This window comes from Pristiophorus japonicus, chromosome 27, assembly GCF_044704955.1.
Source record: "Pristiophorus japonicus isolate sPriJap1 chromosome 27, sPriJap1.hap1, whole genome shotgun sequence".
Taxonomy (NCBI): Eukaryota; Metazoa; Chordata; class Chondrichthyes; family Pristiophoridae; genus Pristiophorus; species Pristiophorus japonicus.
Window position 1 is genome coordinate 2,547,512 of NC_092003.1, and position 15,583 is coordinate 2,563,094.

General features: G+C 61.0%; 1 protein-coding gene across 1 annotated transcript; it reads right to left on the minus strand.

The window, feature by feature from the left end:
- Nucleotides 1-2,803: 2,803 nt before the first annotated feature.
- On the minus strand, nt 2,804-13,608 carry rnaseh2c (ribonuclease H2, subunit C). Its single transcript, XM_070868326.1, has 5 exons — nt 13,509-13,608; nt 10,185-10,348; nt 9,047-9,159; nt 6,109-6,228; nt 2,804-3,064 (listed from the first exon to the last, which is right to left on the minus strand). The coding sequence occupies exons 2-5, from the start codon at nt 10,339-10,341 to the stop codon at nt 3,038-3,040; spliced, it is 417 nt and encodes a 138-aa protein (XP_070724427.1). The 5' UTR covers nt 10,342-10,348; nt 13,509-13,608; the 3' UTR covers nt 2,804-3,037.
- Between the last annotated feature and the right edge of the window lie 1,975 nt (nt 13,609-15,583).

Below are 15,583 nucleotides of genomic sequence, written 5' to 3' on the forward strand. Positions count from 1 at the left end.
TATCTAACCCCGTGCTGTACCTGCCCTGGGAGTGTTTGATGGGACAGTGTAGAGGGAGCTTTACTCTGTATCTAACCCCCTGTACCTGCCCTGGGAGTGTTTGATGGGACAGTGTAGAGGGAGCTTTACTTTGTATCTAACCCCCTGTACCTGCCCCGGGAGTGTTTGATGGGACAGTGTAGAGGGAGCTTTACTCTGTATCTAACCCATGCTGTACCTGCCCTGGGAGTGTTTGATGGGACAGTGTAGAGGGAGCTTTACTCTGTATCTAAACCCGTGCTGTATCTGCCCTGGGAGTGTTTGATGGGACAGTGTAGAGGGAGCTTTACTCTGTATCTAACCCCCTGTACCTGCCCTGGGAGTGTTTGATGGGACAGTGTAGAGGGAGCTTTACTCTGTATCTAACCCCGTGCTGTACCTGCCCTGGGAGTGTTTGATGGGACAGTGTAGAGGGAGCTTTACTCTGTATCTAACCCCGTGCTGTACCTGCCCTGGGACAGGACCCACTGACCACGGAGGGACAGCGACTTGGCCCCTGTTCCTCGACTGGATTGTCTGAGGTTGTTGTGCCAGCAATGGTTTCCCGCCCCGATAGTTGGTTGTTCTATCACCTGTCTTTACTTTCATGTCTGAGCCCGCACAGATATTCAACTGCATGGGGCGTCACTGCTGAGACCGAATCCAGCAGGAATCATTCGGGATGGGATCAAGGGCAGCATCTTAGGCTGCATATCTCCCCATGCTCCCTCTTCCCCCTCCCTTCCCCTCTACCCTCCCTGCCTCTCCTCTAATCCTCTCTCCCTCCACCTAAGCTCTTTCTCTCCCCGCACCCCCATGCTCCCTCCCCTCCCCCCCAATATCTCTCCCTCCCCTCCCCCCCCCATATCTCTCCACTCCCCCTCCCCCCCAATATCTCTCCCTCCCCCTCAATATCTCTCCCTCCCCCTCAATATCTCTCTCTCCCCCTCAATATCTCTCTGTCCCCCTCCCCCTCCTCCCCAATATCTCTCCCACCCCCCCAATATCTCTCTCTCCCTCTCCCCTCCCCCCAATATATCTCCCTCCACTCTCCCACCCCCTATCTATCCTTCCCCCAGCCTGGGGCTCTGAGATGAACCCCACTCCGATCTGAGGACGAGGGACTTGATCTCACCAGGGGAGGGGAGGGGAGCGGGGTGGGAGGGGAGGGGAGGGGAGGGGAGGGGAGCGGGGTGGGAGGGGAGCTGAGTTCCCGGGGGCTTGCTGTAAACTTTTAACATACACAAGAATCGTATTTATATATTGAGGAAAACAGTGCGTTTTTTTCCCTAAAAAGTGAGGGCTTCGCGATTGGAGGGCGTGTCGGGGAGTTCGGTCCCACCGTGACCTGTGACCTGTGACCTCCCCTCGGCCCTGCCCTGTCTGACCGATCGCTCCGGGGTGAAGGGGCACGAACACAGGGGCTCGAGACCTCTGCCCGCTGTGCCGTTTCCACGGAAACCCGCCCCCCCTCCCCCTGTCCACCCGGGCAGTAGCCCCTCCAGTCGTGCAATGACTTTCAACGCAAGCTGAACCGTTTGTGTAAATCTCATCCCTGTGTTTGCGCCAGTGTCGGTCATTCTGTCAATTTGTATAGGTTTTTTTTTTGTAATCTGGATTGTAAAGATTAAATATTAATGTATCATGCCTCGGCCTACCTGCTCTGGCTTTTACTCCCCAGCTCCTCCTGACAGACGGGATGGGCTGCACGCCTGGATTGCAGCCGGTGAGTATCGGTCAACCGGGGCTCCGTGTGTGTCACCCACAGTTCTGGGTTTAAACCTCCTCCGCTCCACAGACTTGAGCCCCATAAACTGATGCAGACACACCCCAATACTGAGGGAGTGTGGCACTGTCGGAGGGGCGGTACTGAGGGAGTGCCGCACTGTCGGAGGGGCAGTACTGAGGGAGCCCCGCACTGTCAGAGGGGCAGTACTGAGGGAGTGCCGCACTGAGGGAGTGCCGCACTGTCGGAGGGGCAGTACTGAGGGAGCGCCGTACTGCGCTGTCGGAGGGGCAGTACTGAGGGAGCGCCGTACTGTCGGAGGGGCAGTACTGAGGGAGTGCCGCACTGTCGGAGGGGCAGTACTGAGGGAGCGCCGTACTGCGCTGTCGGAGGGGCAGTACTGAGGGAGTGCCGCACTGTCGGAGGGGCAGTACTGAGGGAGCGCCGCACTATCGGAGGGGCAGTACTGAGGGAGCGCCGCACTGTCGGAGGGGCAGTACTGAGGGAGCGCCGCACTGTCGGAGGGGCAGTACTGAGGGAGTGCCGCACTGTCGGAGGAGCAGTACTGAGGGAGTGCCGCACTGTCGGAGGGGCAGTACTGAGGGAGTGCCGCACTGTCGGAGGAGCAGTACTGAGGGAGTGCCGCACTGTCGGAGGAGCAGTACTGAGGGAGTGCCGCACTGTCGGAGGAGCAGTACTGAGGGAGTGCCGCACTGTCGGAGGGGCAGTACTGAGGGAGCGCCGCACTGTCGGAGGGGCGGTACTGAGGGAGTGCCGCACTGTCGGAGGGCAGTACTGAGGGAGCACCGCACTGTCGGAGGGACGGTACTGAGGGAGCGCCGCACTGTCGGAGGGGCGGTACTGAGGGAGTGCCGCACTGTCGGAGCGGCCGTCTCTCGGATGAGACGTTAAACCGAGGCCCCGTCTGCCCTCTCGGGTGGATGTAAAAGATCCCGGGGCCACTATTGGAAGAAGAGCAGGGGGAGTTCTCACATCCCTTTGAATCGGTGCCTGGAACACAGCTGTGGTTTGACATCCTGTGTAATAAAGACGCTCCGATTTGGTAGAAAAAGCTCGGTTTATTTCTGTTTAAAGAGGACACAAACACCACGAAATGAAGCTTCCTGCGCGACTGGTGTCTTGATGTCTGGTGAGCAAAACAAGGCAGCGATTCTCGCTCCGCCCCGAGTTCCCAGCTTCTGCTCGACCCCGTAAAACGCTCTTGTACGTCTTGCCTGGGGGAAGGGGGAGTGTGTCGGGGGGCAGTGTCTCCCTCACCCCGCTGCCGTCTGCTCACTCATCGTCCACTGGGGCGTGAAGCTGCAAAATACAATAACCCCACCGCTGTAAAGGTGCACCTTCAACCCCGCCATCCCTTACTGCAACACCCTGCATTTATATAGCGCCTGTAACGTAGTGAAACGTTCCCGGGGCACTTCACAGGGGCGTAAATCAGACACACCCTGACCCCGAGCCACATAGGGAGATATTGGGACAGGCGACCAAAAGCTGGGTCAGAGGTCGGTTTTAAGGAGCGTTGTAAAGGAGGAGAGAGAGGCGCAGAGGTTTAGGGAGGGAATTCCAGAGCTTGGGGCCCAGGCAGCTGAAGGCACGGCCACCGATAGTGGGGCGATGGGAATTAGGCGATGGGCAAGAGGGCAGAATTGGAGGAGCGCAGAGATCTGGGAGGGTTGTAGGGGCTGGAGGTTAGAGATAAGGAGGGGTGTAGGTGCTGGAGGAGGTTACAGAGATAGGGAGGGGTGTAGGTGCTGGAGAAGGTTACAGAGATAGGGAGGGGTGTAGGGGCTGGAGGGGGTTACAGAGATAGGGAGGGGTGTAGGGGCTGGAGGGGGTTACAGAGATAGGGAGGGGTGTAGGGGCTGGAGGGGGTTACAGAGATAGGGAGGGGTGTAGGGGCTGGAGGTGGTTACAGAGATAGGGAGATGTGCAGGGGCTGGAGGAGGTTACAGAGAGAGGGAGGGGTGTAGGGGCTGGAGGAGGTTACAGAGATAGGGAGGGGCTGGAGGGGGTTACAGAGATAGGGAGGGGCTGGAGGGGGTTACAGAGAGAGGGAGGGGCTGGAGGGGGTTACAGAGAGAGGGAGGGGTGTCGGGCTGGCGGATGTTACAGAGATAGGGAGGGGTGTAGGGGCTGGAGGGGGTTACAGAGATAGGGAGGGGTGTAGGGGCTGGAGGGGGTTACAGAGATAGGGAGGGGTGTAGGGGCTGGAGGGGGTTACAGAGATAGGGAGGGGTGTAGGGGCTGGAGGTGGTTACAGAGATAGGGAGAGGTGTAGGGGCTGGAGGGGGTTACAGAGATAGGGAGGGGTGTAGGGGCTGGAGGGGGTTACAGAGATAGGGAGGGGCTGGAGGGGGTTACAGAGATAGGGAGGGGCTGGAGGGGGTTACAGAGATAGGGAGGGGCTGGAGGGGGTTACAGAGAGAGGGAGGGGTGTGAAATTGTGGCAGATTTGGAGAAGCTGGAAACTGCTTATTGTAAAGTTTTAACAAATGAATATAAAAGATTACAGCGGGCATCACGTGGAGAGGGCAGATGGTGTTTGCGAGACGCTGTGGGGACTACTGGGAGGAGGAGGCTCCTGTGTGAAATGAAACGGCGACAATTAAAGTCAAAGTGTTGGGTGGAGGGTGAGCGGGAACAGTGAGGGTTCCAGGGACCGAGGCAAGGGAGCGATTCACGGGGATCGAGCGGCAAATCATCGCAAGGTTCTCCCCACCTGACAGCTGGGGTAACCACACCATTCGGGGTGGGACCGAGCCCCACAGTTAGCAGGAAAAGCCCTGGCTCCAACCCCGGCCTCCCCAGGCATGGCTTGGGCCTACACTGGGCCTCAGCCTCTCTGGGCGGGAGCGAGAGCTCGACAGACAAGTGACAGGAACCGGAGTAGGCCATTCAGCCCCTCGAGCCTGTTACACAGGAACAGGAGGAGGCCATTCAGCCCCTCGAGCCTGTTACATTAGGAACAGGAGGAGGCCATTCAGCCCCTCGAGCCTGTTACACAGGAACAGGAGGAGGCCATTCAGCCCCTCGAGCCTGTTACATTAGGAACAGGAGGAGGCCACTCAGCCCCTCGAGCCTGTTACACAGGAATAGGAGGAGGCCATTCAGCCCCTCGAGCCTGTTACATTAGGAACAGGAGGAGGCCATTCAGCCCCTCGAGCCTGTTACATTAGGAACAGGAGGAGGCCATTCAGCCCCTCGAGCCTGTTACATTAGGAATAGGAGGAGGCCATTCAGCCCCTCGAGCCTGTTACATTAGGAATAGGAGGAGGCCATTCAGCCCCTCGAGCCTGTTACATTAGGAACAGGAGGAGGCCATTCAGCCCCTCGAGTCTGTTATATTAGGAACAGGAGGAGGCCATTCAGCCCCACGAGCCTGTTACACAGGAACAGGAGGAGGCCATTCAGCCCCTCGAGCCTGTTACATTAGGAACAGGAGGAGGCCATTCAGCCCCTCGAGCCTGTTACATTAGGGACAGGAGGAGGCCATTCAGCCCCTCGAGCCTGTTACATTAGGGACAGGAGGAGGCCATTCAGCCCCTCGAGCCTGTTACATTAGGAACAGGAGGAGGCCATTCAGCCCCTCGAGCCTGTTACATTAGGGACAGGAGGAGACCATTCAGCCCCTCGAGCCTGTTACATTAGGGACAGGAGGAGGCCATTCAGCCCCTCGAGCCTGTTACACAGGAACAGGAGGAGGCCATTCAGCCCCTCGAGCCTGTTACATTAGGGACAGGAGGAGGCCCATTCAGCCCCTCGAGCCTGTTACACAGGGACAGGAGGAGACCATTCAGCCCCTCGAGCCTGTTACACAGGAACAGGAGGAGGCCATTCAGCCCCTCGAGCCTGTTACACAGGAACAGGAGGAGGCCATTCAGCCCCTCGAGCCTGTTACACAGGAACAGGAGGAGGCCCATTCAGCCCCTCGAGCCTGTTACATTAGGAACAGGAGGAGGCCATTCAGCCCCTCGAGCCTGTTACATTAGGGACAGGAGGAGACCATTCAGCCCCTCGAGCCTGTTACATTAGGAACAGGAGGGGGCCATTCAGCCTCTCGCGCCTGTTACACAGGAACAGGAGGAGGCCATTCAGCCCCTCAAGCCTGTTACATTAGGGACAGGAGGAGACCATTCAGCCCCTCGAGCCTGTTACATTAGGAACAGGAGGGGGCCATTCAGCCTCTCGCGCCTGTTACATTAGGAACAGGAGGAGGCCATTCAGCCCCTCGAGCCTGTTACATTCTCCCCTGATGAGTGGGGCCAGACAGATGCAGTCACTCTCTAAGATGGGGGTCTGTGGGAACGGGAAAAGGTTTAAAAGGGAGAGAAAATAAAATTACTCACAGCCTCCGCGATCTGCGGCCAGGTCATCGCCATGACAACGCTGTCATCTGCTGTCGGCGCGGTCTCGAGGTTCCAGTACATCAACGAGGAAAAAGCCGATTTCATCCTCACCGATCGGTCCTGCGATTTGCAGCAAAAGTTGTCTATCGTTGGTTCGATTATTGTCGGTTCATTGAGGGAGTGCCGCACTGTCGGAGGGGCGGTACTGAGGGAGTGCCGCACTGTCGGAGGGGCGGTACTGAGGGAGTGCCGCACTGTCGGAGGGGCAATACTGAGGGAGTGCCGCACTGTCGGAGGGGCGGTACTGAGGGAGTGCCGCACTGTCGGAGGGGCTGTACTGAGGGAGTGCCGCACTGTCGGAGGGGCGGTACTGAGGGAGTGCCGCACTGTCGGAGGGGCAATACTGAGGGAGTGCCGCACTGTCGGAGGGGCGGTACTGAGGGAGTGCCGCACTGTCGGAGGGGCTGTACTGAGGGAGTGCCGCACTGTCGGAGGTGCCGTCTTTCGGATGAGACGTTAAACCGAGGCCCCGTCTGCCCTCTCGGGTGGATGTAAAAGATCCCGGGGCCGCTATTGGAAGAAGAGCAGGGGAGTTCTCCCCGGTGTCCTGAGGCCAATATATTGAGTGAGGAAGGAGAGGATGGCGGGAGGGGGGGGTTAGCTTGAGTTCCCGCTCTCGATCACCATCCGGCGAGTCCCGGTACAAAGTGTGCGAGCGAGTGGACGGAGTTTACGACGCCTTCCAGAGTCGAATAGCCCGCCGCCGCTCGCCTGACGGAACGACTCGCTGCAGTGAATTACTGGAGGGCGGCAGGCGCTTCTGAAGCCCGTACTCCAGCGAGAAACCAGGGAGTTCGGGGGAGGGGGAAAACTGGTTGGGGGTGGGGGCGGGGAGCACCAATCCCCCATCACACCACTAGGCGGCGCCACCCAGCCCGCGGACCGCACACAATCTCCACATCCGTCGGTCAGCAAAGTAAAAGCCCCTGGGATCCCGGGCACAGTGGCAAGTTGGATCCAAAATTGGCTCAGGGGCGGGAAGCAAAGGGGAATGGTCGATGGGTGTTTGTGAGACTGGAAGGCTGTATCCAGTGGGGTTCCACAGGGCTCAGTGCTGGGTCCCTGGCTTTTTGTGGTATACATCAATGATTTAGATTTGAACATAGGGGATATGATTAAGAAGTTTGCAGATGAGACTAAAATTGGCCGTGGGGTTGATGAAGAAGAAAGCTGTGGACTGCAGGAAGATATCGATGGCCTGGTCAGGTGGGCAGAACAGGGGCAAATGGAATTCAATCCGGAGAAGTGTGAGGTAATGCATTTGGGGAGGGCCAACAAGGCGAGGGAATACACATTAAATGGTAGGATACTGAGAAGTGTAGAGGAACAAAGGACCTTGGAGTGCAGGTCCACAGATCCCTGAAGGTAGCAGGCCAGGGAGATAAGGTGGTTAAGAAGGCATACGGAATACTTGCCTTTATTAGTTGAGGTATAGAATACAAGAGCAGGGGGGTTATGCTTGAACTGTATAAAACACTAGTTATGCCACAGCTGGAGTACTGCGAGCAGTTCTGGTCACCGCATTACAGGAAGGATGTGATTGCACTGGAGAGGGTACAGAGGAGATTTACCAGGATGTTGCACTGGAGAGGGTACAGAGGAGATTTACCAGGATGTTGCACTGGAGAGGGTACAGAGGAGATTTACCAGGATGTTGCACTGGAGAGGGTACAGAGGAGATTTACCAGGATGTTGCAATGGAGAGGGTACAGAGGAGATTTACCAGGATGTTGCACTGGAGAGGGTACAGAGGAGATTTACCAGGATGTTGCAATGGAGAGGGTACAGAGGAGATTTACCAGGATGTTGCACTGGAGATTTACCAGGATGTTGCAATGGAGAGGGTGCAGAGGAGATTTACCAGGATGTTGCACTGGAGAGGGTACAGAGGAGATTTACCAGGATGTTGCACTAGAGAGGGTACAGAGGAGATTTACCAGGATGTTGCACTGGAGAGGGTACAGAGGAGATTTACCAGGATGTTGCACTGGAGAGGGTACAGAGGAGATTTACCAGGATGTTGCACTAGAGAGGGTACAGAGGAGATTTACCAGGATGTTGCACTGGAGAGGGTACAGAGGAGATTTACCAGGATGTTGCACTGGAGAGGGTACAGAGGAGATTTACCAGGATGTTGCACTAGAGAGGGTACAGAGGAGATTTACCAGGATGTTGCACTGGAGAGGGTACAGAAGAGATTTACCAGGATGTTGCACTGGAGAGGGTACAGAGGAGATTTACCAGGATGTTGCACTGGAGAGGGTACAGAGGAGATTTACCAGGATGTTGCACTGGAGAGGGTACAGAGGAGATTTACCAGGATGTTGCACTGGAGAGGGTACAGAGGAGATTTACCAGGATGTTGCACTGGAGAGGGTACAGAGATTTACCAGGATGTTGCCGGGACTGGGGAATTTTAGCGATGAGGAAAGATTGGATAGGCTGGGGTTGTTTTCTTTGGAACAGAGGAGGCTGAGGGGAGAGCTGATTGAGGTGTATAAAATGATGAGGGGCCTGGATAGAGTGGATAGGACGGACCTGTTTCCCTTGGCAGAGGGGTCAACAACCAGGGGGCATGGATTTAAAGTCATTGGGGGGAGGTTTAGAGGGGATTTGAGGGAAATGTCTTCACCCAGAGGGTGGTGGGGGTCTGGGGTGGAACTCGCTGCCTGAAAGGGGGGTAGAGGCAGAAACCCTCACCACATTTAAACAGTACTTGGATGTGCACCTGAAGTGCCGTAACCTACAGGGCTACGGACCGAGAGCTGGAAAGTGGGATTAGGCCGGGTAGCTCTTGGTCGGCCGGAGCGGACACGATGGGCCGAAATGGCCTCCTTCCGTGCTGCAAATTTCTCTGAGTCTATGAGTCCTCACTCACCTCCTCCTCTGAGCAGGGCTCGTGGTCCTCCTTCAGAACCAGCCCGACGTATCCCGGGGGCACAGGGAGATCCCGTCCCCGTAACGCCCGTCCCCGATAGGACGCCAGCATCTCTGAAAGAAAGCAGCCTCTGTTAAGTGCTGGAACCACTGATCCCAAATCCTCCCCCTGCCCCGCTGTTCTCGAAGGCCCCCAATCTCATCGGCCCCTTGGAGGAGACGAGAGCGGTCGGAGGGGCAGTACTGAGGGAGCGCCGCACTGTCGGAGGGGCAGTACTGAGGGAGCGCCGCACTGTCGCAGGGGCGTTACTGAGGGAGCGCCGCACTGTCGGAGGGGCAGTACTGAGGGAGTGCCGCACTGTCGGAGGGGCAGTACTGAGGGAGCGCCGCACTGTCGGAGGGGCAGTACTGAGAGAGCGCCGCACTGTCGGAGGGGCGGTACTGAGGGAGTGCCGCCCTGTCCGAGGGGCAGTACTGAGGGAGTGCCGCACTGTCGGAGGGGGCAGTACTGAGGGAGCGCCGCACTGTCGGAGGGGCAGTACTGAGAGAGCGCCGCACTGTCGGAGGGGCGGTACTGAGGGAGTGCCGCACTGTCCGAGGGGCAGTACTGAGGGAGTGCCGCCCTGTCGGAGGGGCGGTACTGAGGGAGTGCCGCACTGTCCGAGGGGCAGTACTGAGGGAGTGCCGCACTGTCCGAGGGGCAGTACTGAGGGAGTGCCGCACTGTCGGAGGGGCGGTACTGAGGGAGCCCCGCACTGTCGGAGGGGCAGTACTGAGGGAGCGCCGCACTGTCGGAGGGGCTGTCTTTCGGATGAGACATTAAACCGAGGCCCCGTCTGCCCTCTCGGGTGGATGTAAAAGATCCCGGGGCCACTATTGGAAGAAGAGCAGGGGGAGTTCTCCCCGGTGTCCTGGGGCCAATATTTATCCCTCAACCAACATCACTAAAACAGATGATCCGGGTCATTATCACATCGCTGTGTGTGGGAGCTTGCTGTGCGCTAATTGGCATTTCCCACATTACAACAGTGAGCGCACTCCGATAGTACTTCATTGGCTGTGAGGCGCTGTGGGACGTCCGGTGGTGGTGAAAGGCGCTATATAAATGCAATGTTTCGAGTAGACAGGCTGACCCTTACCACTGTCTCCCTCTCGGATGGCCGGAGTGAAGTATTGATCGACCTTGGCCTCGCCGTGGGACTGGATCTCGGCGGGGATCAGGTGGATTCTGTCTCTCGGGGCGTCATTCAGGTCAACGAGGTCCACCTTGATCACAGCACTGCCCGAGCTCGCCATGTTGCACCTACAGGGCCCGATTCGAACAGGTTCACGGTAAGTCTCCCGTCCCCAAAACACCCCCCGCAAAACACAGGCCCACAAAACGCAGGCCCACAAAACACAGGCCCACAAAACACAGACCTGCGTCTCACAGGAACAGGAGGAGTCCATTCAGCCCCTCGAGCCTGTTACATTAGGGACAGGAGGAGGCCATTCAGCCCCTCGAGCCTGTTACATGAGGAACAGGAGGAGGCCATTCAGCCCCTCGAGCCTGTTACATTAGGAACAGGAGGAGTCCATTCAGCCCCTCGAGCCTGTTACATTAGGAACAGGAGGAGGCCATTCAGCCCCTCGAGGGTGCTGTGCTATTCACTGAGATCGCGGCTGAGCTGTGACCTAACTCCATCCAGCCCTGACTCGAGACCCTTCGATACACCCTCCCCAACAAAACACTTAGCGGCCTCAGATTATTCGATCTGGCATCGGCTGCTGTTGGTGGGAGGGGGTTCCACACGTTCAGCACCCTGCTCCCTCTGGGGCTCAGTACCAGACTGAGGGAGGGGCCCATCGTCCTCACACACCACCACCCCTCCCCCAACTTCCATTTAAACCTCTTCCCCAACCCGCCCCCACCTTCCCGTAACCACATAATCCAACCGCAGAGCCGATAGCAACCCCCAGCTCCCCTCCCCCGTACACAGCCCCTCCCCCCCATACCCAGCCCCTCCCCCTACCCCCGCACCCAGCCCCTCCCCCCTGCACCCAGCCCCTCCCCCCGTACCCAGCCGCTCCCCCGCACCCAGCCCCTCCCCCCCCCGTTCCCTCCCCCTCCTCCCGCAACCAGCTCCTACCCCTCCCCCCACAACCAGCCCCTCCCCCTCTGTACCCGGCCCCTCCCCCTCCCCCCGCAACCAGCCCCTCCCCCCCCGTACCCAGCTCCTCCCCCTACCCCCGCACCCAGCCCCTCCCCCCCGTACCCAGCTCCTCCCCCTACCCCCGCACCCAGCCCCTCCCCCCCGTACCCGCACCTCCCCCTCCCCCCGCAACCAGCACCTCCCCCTCCCCCCGCAACCAGCCCCTCCCCCTCCCCCCGCAAACCAGCCCCTCCCCCCGCACCCAGCCCCTCCCCCCCGTACCCATCCCCTCCCCCGTACCCAGCCCCTCCCCCGCACCAGCCCCTCCCCCCGCAACCAGCCCCTCCCCCTACCCCCCGCACCCAGCCGCTCCCCCTACCCCCCGCACCCAGCCGCTCCCCCGTACCCAGCCCCTCCCCCGCACCAGCCCCTCCCCCCGCAACCAGCCCCTCCCCCTACCCCCCGCACCCAGCCGCTCCCCCTACCCCCCGCACCCAGCCGCTCCCCCTACCCCCCGCACCCAGCCGCTCCCCCACACCCAGCCCCTCCCCCCCCCCGTTCCCTCCCCCTCCTCCCGCAACCAGCTCCTACCCCTCCCCCCACAACCAGCCCCTCCCCCCTCCGTACCCGGCCCCTCCCCCTCCCCCCGCAACCAGCCCCTCCCCCCCGTACCCAGCCCCTCCCCCCCGTACCCAGCCCCTCCCCCTCCCCCTCCCCCTCCCCCCGCCTCCCCCCCTCCCCCTCCCCCTCCCCCTCCCCCTCCTCCCCCTCCCCCCGCCTCGGCCAATTTCAATTCAACTCGAGAGACTCTGGGATCGGTTCAATCATTACTTGGGTCGTGACTGATGTACTCCTGCCCCCACACCGTCCGCTCCCCCCGACCCCCAGTCTCTCCCCCTTGACCCCCAGTCTCTCCCCCCGACCCCCAGTCTCTCCCCATGACCCCCAGTCTCTCCCCCCGACCCCCAGTCTCTCCCCCTTGACCCCCAGTCTCTCCCCCCGACCCCCAGTCTCTCCCCCTTGAGCCCCAGTCTCTCCCCCCGACCCCCAGTCTCTCCCCCTTGACCCCCAGTCTCTCCCCCTTGACCCCCAGTCTCTCCCCCTTGAGCCCCAGTCTCTCCCCCTTGAGCCCCAGTCTCTCCCCCCGACCCCCAGTCTCTCCCCCCGACATCCAGACTCTCCCCTTGACCCCCAGTCTCTTCCCCTTGACCCCCAGTCTCTCCCCCTTGACCCCCAGTCTCTCCCCTTGACCCCCAGTCTCTCCCCCTGACATCCAGACTCTCCCCTTGATCCCCAGTCTCTCCCCCTTGACCCCCAGTCTCTCCCCCTTGACCCCCAGTCTCTCCCCCCGACCCCCAGTCTCTCCCCCTTGAGCCCCAGTCTCCCCCCCGACCCCCAGTCTCTCCCCCCGACCCCCAGTCTCTCCCCCCGACATCCAGACTCTCCCCTTGACCCCCAGTCTCTCCCCCCGACCCCCAGTCTCTCCCCCTTGACCCCCAGTCTCTCCCCCTTGACCCCCAGTCTCTCCCCCTTGACCCCCAGTCTCTCCCCCTTGACCCCCAGTCTCTCCCCCTGACCCCCAGTCTCTCCCCCCGACCCCCAGTCTCTCCCCCCGACCCCCAGTCTCTCCCTCTTGAGCCCCAGTCTCTCCCCATGACCCCCAGTCTCTCCCCCTGACCCCCAGTCTCTCCCCCTGACCCACAGACTCTCCCCTTGACCCCCAGTCTCTCCCCATGACCCCGTCTCTCCCCCTGACCCCCAGTCTCTCCCCTTGACCCACAGACTCTCCGCTTGACCCCCAGTCTCTCTCCCTGACCTCCAGTCTCTCCCCTTGACCCCCAGACTCTCCCCTTGACCCCAAGACTCTCCCCATGACCCCCAGTCTCTCCCCTTGACCCCCAGTCTCTCCCCTTGACCCACAGACTCTCCCCTTGACCCCCAGACTCTCCCCATGACCCCCAGTCTCTCCCCTTGACCCCCAGTCTCTCCCCTTGACCCCCAGACTCTCCCCATGACCCCCAGTCTCTCCCCTTGAGCCCCAGTCTCTCCCCTTGACCCACAGACTCTCCCCTTGACCCCCAGTCTCTCCCCTTGACCCACACTCTCCCCTTGACCCCCAGACTCTCCCCATGACCCCCAGTCTCTCCCCTTGACCCCGTCTCTCCCCATGAACCCCAGTCTCTCCCCTTGACCCCCAGTCTCTCCCCTTGACCCCCAGTCTCTCCCCATGACCCCCAGTCTCTCCCCTTGACCCCCAGTCTCTCCCCTTGACCCCCAGTCTCTCCCCATGACCCCCCAGTCTCTCTCCCCTGCTCTTGTTTCACCTCTCACCTCGCCGCCGGAAGCCGGGCGTTTGCCGGAAGCCGCGCCGCCCTCTGGGAGTTGTAGTCCCCGACGGTTGCCGGGGGAACGCGGCCTAGCAGGCGGCCTGAAGCCTGAGGCCTAGCTGCTGCCCCCCAGCGGCGGCGGCCAGCTCCACACTCAGGGCCCAGGGGCCGGCAGCTGCTTTATAACCCCACCCTGCAGGTCAAGGGTCAGCCGGGGGCTCGAGGGGTCACACACGCCAAGGGACCCCCCCCAGCTCGCCGTCCCGACCGCCCCCCCAAAAATAAACCGCGCCATCTCCGCCCTTTCAAACATTTCAGAGCCATTCGGCCCCTCGCCCGAATAAAGTCCCCCCTCCTCTGCTCTTACCCCCCGTCCCAAACCCGCGATCCCCCCTCCCTGCTCGCCCTGTGTCCCAAATCAACCACTCCCCGATCTCATACCCCCCCCCATCCTCCGACAGTGCGGCGCTCCCTCAGTACCGCCCCTCCGACAGTGCGGCGCTCCCTCAGTACTGCCTCTCCGACAGTGCGGCACTCCCTCAGTACTGCCCCTCCGACAGTGCGGCACTCCCTCAGTACTGCCCCTCCGACAGTGCGGCGCTCCCTCGGCACTGCCCCTCCGACAGTGCGGCGCTCCCTCAGTACTGCCCTCCGACAGTGCGGCACTCCCTCAGTACTGCCCCTCCGACAGTGCGGCACTCCCTCAGTACTGCCCCTCCGACAGTGCGGCACTCCCTCAGTACTGCCTCTCCGACAGTGCGGCGCTCCCTCAGTACTGCCCCTCCGACAGTGCGGCGCTCCCTCAGTACTGCCCCTCCGACAGTGCAGCACTCCCTCAGTACTGCCCCTCCGACAGTGCGGCGCTCCCTCAGTACTGCCCCTCCGACAGTGCGGCGCTCCCTCAGTACTGCCTCTCCGACAGTGCGGCGCTCCCTCAGTACTGCCCCTCCGACAGTGCGGCGCTCCCTCAGTACTGCCCCTCCGACAGTGCGGCTGAGACTGGGGGTCATGGGGAGAGACTGGGGGTCGGGGGGAGAGACTGGGGGTCAAGGGGGAGCGATTGGGGGTCGGGGGGAGCGGACGGTGTGGGGGCAGGAGTACATCAGTCACGACCCAAGTAATGATTGAACCGATCCCAGAGTCTCTCGAGTTGAATTGAAATTGGCCGAGGCGGGGGGAGGGGGAGGGGCTGGGTACGGGGGGGGAGGGGCTGGGTGCGGGGGAGGGGCTGGGTTCGGGGGGAGGGGCTTGTTGCGGGGGGAGGGGGAGGTGCGGGTACGGGGGGGAGGGGCTGGGTGCGGGGGTAGGGGGAGGAGCTGGGTACGGGGGGGAGGGGCTGGGTGCGGGGGTAGGGGGAGGAGCTGGGTACGGGGGGGGAGGGGCTGGTTGCGGGGGGAGGGGGAGGGGCCGGGTACAGAGGGGGAGGGGCTGGTTGTGGGGGGAGGGGTAGGAGCTGGTTGCGGGAGGAGGGGGAGGGAACGGGGGGGGGAGGGGCTGGGTGCGGGGGAGCGGCTGGGTACGGGGGGAGGGGCTGGGTGCAGGGGGGAGGGGCTGGGTGCGGGGGTAGGGGGAGGGGCTGGGTATGGGGGGGAGGGGCTGTGTACGGGGGAGGGGAGCTGGGGGTTGCTATCGGCTCTGCGGTTGGATTATGTGGTTACGGAAGGCGGGGGCGGGTTGGGGAAGAGGTTTAAATGGAAGTTGGGGGAGGGGTGGTGGTGTGTGAGGACGATGGGCCCCTCCCTCAGTCTGGTACTGAGCCCCAGAGGGAGCAGGGTGCTGAACGTGTGGAACCCCCTCCCACCAACAGCAGCCGATGCCAGATCGAATAATCTGAGGCCGCTAAGTGTTTTGTTGGGGAGGGTGTATCGAAGGGTCTCGAGTCAGGGCTGGATGGAGTTAGGTCACAGCTCAGCCGCGATCTCAGTGAATAGCACAGCACCCTCGAGGGGCTGAATGGCCACCTCCTGTTCCTAATGTAACAGGCTCGAGGGGCTGAATGGACTCCTCCTGGTCCTAATGTAACAGGCTCGAGGGGCTGAATGGCCTCCTCCTGTTCCTAATGTAACAGGCTCGAGGGGC

Coding starts and splice junctions, on each gene's coding strand:
- rnaseh2c (XM_070868326.1), bottom strand. CDS start 10,341: ATGGCGAGCTCGGGCAGTGCTGTGATCAAGGTGGACCTCGTTGACCTG. Junction 9,160..10,184: donor CATCCGAGAGGGAGACAGTG/GTAAGGGTCAGC, acceptor GCTTTCTTTCAG/AGATGCTGGCGTCCTATCGG. Junction 3,065..6,108: donor GGCCGCAGATCGCGGAGGCT/GTGAGTAATTTT, acceptor TGTATTTTGCAG/CTTCACGCCCCAGTGGACGA.